The sequence below is a fragment of the Oncorhynchus keta genome, chromosome 10, assembly GCF_023373465.1.
Source record: "Oncorhynchus keta strain PuntledgeMale-10-30-2019 chromosome 10, Oket_V2, whole genome shotgun sequence".
In the NCBI taxonomy this organism is placed as follows: Eukaryota; Metazoa; Chordata; class Actinopteri; order Salmoniformes; family Salmonidae; genus Oncorhynchus; species Oncorhynchus keta.
The window spans coordinates 81,642,396-81,647,398 of NC_068430.1; the positions used below are offsets into that span (position 1 = coordinate 81,642,396).

Consider the following 5,003-nt stretch of genomic DNA (forward strand, 5'->3'; position numbering starts at 1 on the left):
TTCATATTAGCTTGTCATTGCTAATCACTAGTTATCATTCAGTTCATATTAGCTTGTCATTGTTATCATTCAGTTCATATTAGCTTGTTATTGCTAATCACTAGTTATCATTCAGTTCATATTAGCTTGTCATTGCTAATCACTAGTTATCATTCAGTTCATATTAGCTTGTCATTGCTAATCACTAGTTATCATTCAGTTCATATTAGCTTGTTATTGCTAATCACTAGTTATCATTCAGTTCATATTAGCTTGTCATTGCTAATCACTAGTTATCATTCAGTTCATATTAGCTTGTCATTGCTAATCGATAGTTAGCATTTGTTCATTTTAGATGGTCATTGCTAATAGGCCTCCTATTCATCTGGTGATTTAATCATTGAGTGCATTTGACTTCCTCTTTTACCTCCTTTCTCACTCATCCATATTCCTCTCTTCTTCTCTTTTTATCCTCCTTGTCCCCTATTGGTCTCCATACTCCCCTCTTCTTCTCTTTTTATCCTCCTTGTCCCCTATTGGTCTCCATACTCCCCTCTTCTTCTCTTTTTATCCTTCTTGTCCCCTATTGGTCTCCATACTCCCCTCTTCTTCTCTTTTTATCCTCCTTGTCCCCTATTGGTCTCCATACTCCCCTCTTGTTCTCTTTTTATCCTCCTTGTCCCCTATTGGTCTCCTATTCATCTGGTGATTTAATCATTGAATGCATTTGACTTCCTCTTTTATCATATCATCTGAACATATTATTAAACTGAACTGTTTACTGAAGTAAGTTTCTTACCCTTCTGGTGAAGTTATTAGTAAGGTTAGTTTTTCTCAGAGTTGTGGTTTCATCTCTGCCATGCTGTTACTGAGACAACAGGAAGTAGCTATGTGACTGTGTCAGCAACACATTTGTGAAAAAAGGAAACGCCTCTTTGTACATCCTGTTGTTTTGGTTTCTGTCAAGAACGCTTCTTACTTTTCCCCAACGCAGTTAAGCCAAAACCACACCCCATTATTTAGAGGAGTGTTCTACTAGGCTCCCATTGGCTAGCTAGCATTGTCACACCCATGTATTTACAGAGAGAGAGAGAGAGAGAGAGAGAGAGAGAGAGAGAGAGAGAGAGAGAGAGAGAGAGAGAGAGAGAGAGAGAGAGAGAGAGAGAGAGAGAGAGAGAGAGAGAGAGAGAGAGAGAGAGAGAGAGAGAGAGAGAGAGAGAGAGAGAGAAAGAAAGATAGAGACAGCGAGAGAGAGAAAGTGAAGGAGAGAGAGAGAGAGAGAGAGAGAGAGAGAGAGAGAGTGAGAGAGAGAGAGAGAGAGAGACCTAATAGGCTTCTGCCATGTTTATTACATCATCATAACAACAACATCGTCATCATCATCATCCAGATGAATGATGAAGAACCAAGTCCTTTACTGACAATGATTCGTTGATTTATGTTTTAATATGAATATATCAACATAAATTATATACACATTGGAAAATGTACATAACAATCCGTTGTTAATGCTCAGCGTAAAGCATTGAGGTGACCTGCAGAAGCAGTCTTCTGTTCTGGCAACGTCACGCCACAACACTATGGATAGTAACTAGTGACAATATTATCCAACCATTGCTATTTGCAACATTATATATTATACAGTCATTGCTCATTTCTAGTTAGCATCAGTTCATATTATTCAACGATTGCCAATCCATAGTTAGCATCAATTATTAATTAAGTTCATATTAGCCACCTATTGCTAATTGTTAGTTAACATCAATTAGCATCAGTTCATATTATCCAGTCATTGCTAATCACTAGTTAGCATCAATTAGCATCAGTTCATATTATTCAGTGATTGCTAATCGCTTGTTAGCATCAGTTCATATTATTTAGTCATTGCTAATCGTTAGTTAGCATCAGCATTGTTGGCAGAGTCCCTAATGTCACACTACATTCCTACATCGTGCGCTACTTTTGACCAGAGCTCTATGGGCCCTAATCATAAATAGTGCACTATAAAGGGAAAAGGGTGCCACTTGTGACACAACAATTGTCTTGGCAGCATCAGCAATCCAGTCATTAACAGAAGCGACAATCAACCAATCAAGAGGTCTGTCTTGACAGAACCAACCAGTACTTGGAGATAATTCACATGATTGGCCTGTGCTTAAGAGGAGTGGAGTGGAGTCCCACCTTCTTTTCTCATTCTTCCTCTTCCCCTTTATATACACAAGATATATACACACGCACAATATTATACACATCTCAGCCCCAGGACCACCCTCCACCTCCTCCTCTTCCTCCTCCTCTTCCTCCTCCTCCTTCTCTTCCTCCACCTGCTCCTCCTCTTCATCCTCCTCTTCCTCCTCCTCCTCCTCCTCCTCTTCCTCTTCCTCTTCCTCTTCCTCCTCCTCCTCTTCCATTCTGCTTCTCATCCTTCTTTCTCTCCTCTTTCCTCCTCCTCGTCCTCGTCCTCGTCCTCCTCCTCCTCCTTCTCTCCCTCATCCTCTCCGGCTCCACCACCCCCCCACCCCCACTGCCTCCTCCTCTTCTTCTTCTTCACCTTGTATTTGAGGCGGCGTATCGGGTCAGTGACGCTCCGCATCTTTTTGTCATCAAACTCCTCGTTCAGCATGAAGTTCCTGTCGATAAGCTCAGCTGATTCCTGTCAGACACACGTTGTTATACGTTATATATACACACACACAAATAATATATATAAATACAGACATACATACACACAAATAATATATATATATACATACATACATACATACATACATACATACATACATACATACATACATACATACATACATACATACATACACACAAAATAAAGGAAACAGTTGAGTAAATGAGGGATACAAAGTGCTTCCTTCCACACAGCTGTTGTTCCTGACATCCCATCATGCTTAGGGTCATGTATAGCCATGTCCAGTTGCCCATTATTCTGGCTACCCTGGCTAGAAGAAGATCTCAATGACTTGGACAAAATAAAGGAAACAGTTGAGTAAATGAGGGATACAAAGTCCTTCCACACAGCTGTTGTTCCTGACATCCCATCATGCTTAGGGTCTTGTATAGCCATGTCCAGTTGCCCATTATTCTGGCTACCCTGGCTAGAAGAAGAGATCTCAATGACTTGGAGAAATACGTCTCAAAGGAGAACAGGTGGTTTAGACGTGTGTGTGTGTGTGTGTGTGTGTGTGTGTGTGTGTGTGTGTGTGTGTGTGTGTGTGTGTGTGTGTGTGTGTGTGTGTGTGTGTGTGGACAGTCATCAGATGTCAACTCAACTGAGTGGCACCGGAGACAGCTGTTCTGGCTCGTCCTATTAGGACACTTACATGTTGGTGTTTCCTTTATTCTGGCAGTTACCTGTATATGAATACATACATACTCATTGTACACATGATACACACACACACACATGATACACACACACACACATGATACACACACACACACATGACACACACACACACACACACACACACACACACACACACACACACACACACACACACACACACACACACACACACACACACACACACACACACACACACACACACACACACACACACACACACACACACACACACACACACACACACACAGACATGATCCATTACACACACACACCTGCCAGTTGTGGAAGCAGTTGGTTCCGAGGCTGCTTATCTCAGAGACAGCGTTGGGAGATAGAACAGAACAGTCTGGTCGCAGCACCACCACCCTCGGTACATCCTCCACCTCAAACATAGACTCCAGCTCTCTGATACACACACACACACACAGACACGTTATATACACACCCACACACAGTGTAAGATACACACACACACACACACACACACACACACACACACACACACACACACACACACACACACACACACACACACACACACACACACACACACACACACACACACACACACACACACACATACAGACACGTTATATACACACCCACACACAGTGTAAGATATACACACACACACACACACACACACACACACACACACACACACACACACACACACACACACACACACACACACACACACACACACACACACACACACACACACATACAGACACGTTATATACACACCCACACACAGTGTAAGATATACACACACACACACACACAGACACACATACAGACACGTTATATACACACACACACAGTGTAAGATATACACACCCACACACAGTGTAAGATATACACACACACACACACACACATACAGACACGTTATATACACACCCACACACAGTGTAAGATACACACACACACACACACACACACACACACACACACACACACACACACACACACACACACACACACACACACACACACACACACACACACACACACAGACACAGTTATATACATACCCACACACAGTGTTAGATATACACATACAGTACATACACGGACGGACAGGCACATTACATATACACAATCACTCTATACACACACACACACAGTGTAAGATATACACACACTCTATAGACACTCCTCCCCACCCTACCCCACCCAACCCCATCCACCCATACCTGCGATAGGGGTCATCGGGGGTTAGGAACAGGCATTTCTCCTCCCCACCCAACCCCATCCACCCATACCTGCGATAGGGGTCATCGGGGGTTAGGAACAGGCATTTCTCCTCCCCACCCAACCCCATCCACCCATACCTGCGATAGGGGTCATCGGGGTTAGGAACAGGCATTTCTCCTCCCCACCCAACCCCATCCACCCATACCTGCGATAGGGGTCATCGGGGTTAGGAACAGGCATTTCTCCTCCCCACCCAACCCCATCCACCCATACCTGCGATAGGGGTCATCGGGGGTTAGGAACAGGCATTTCTCCTCCCCACCCAACCCCATCCACCCATACCTGCGATAGGGGTCATCGGGGGTTAGGAACAGGCATTTCTCCTCCCCACCCAACCCCATCCACCCATACCTGCGATAGGGGTCATCGGGGTTAGGAACAGGCATTTCTCCTCCCCACCCAA

The 5,003-nt window shown here is 43.9% G+C and overlaps 1 protein-coding gene and 1 long non-coding RNA gene across 3 annotated transcripts in view; both read right to left on the reverse strand.

Annotated features, from left to right (window-relative positions):
- Positions 1-1,309: 1,309 nt before the first annotated feature.
- The window catches only part of nxnl1 (nucleoredoxin like 1), a 13,475-nt gene continuing 9,781 nt past the window's right edge, over positions 1,310-5,003 (reverse strand). For both annotated transcript variants that reach the window (XM_052528450.1, XM_052528449.1), the window contains exons 4-5: positions 3,613-3,745; positions 1,310-2,632 (exon numbers count right to left, since the gene is read on the reverse strand). In XM_052528450.1, coding sequence (XP_052384410.1) covers positions 2,399-2,632; positions 3,613-3,745 — 367 coding nt within the window. In that variant the 3' untranslated portion in view covers positions 1,310-2,398. The remainder of the gene's footprint in view (positions 2,633-3,612; positions 3,746-5,003) is intronic.
- Positions 4,546-5,003, reverse strand: part of LOC127932547 (uncharacterized) — a 1,319-nt gene continuing 861 nt past the window's right edge. The window contains exons 3-4 of the long non-coding RNA XR_008145919.1: positions 4,814-4,951; positions 4,546-4,677 (exon numbers count right to left, since the gene is read on the reverse strand). This is a non-coding gene — a long non-coding RNA (uncharacterized LOC127932547). The remainder of the gene's footprint in view (positions 4,678-4,813; positions 4,952-5,003) is intronic.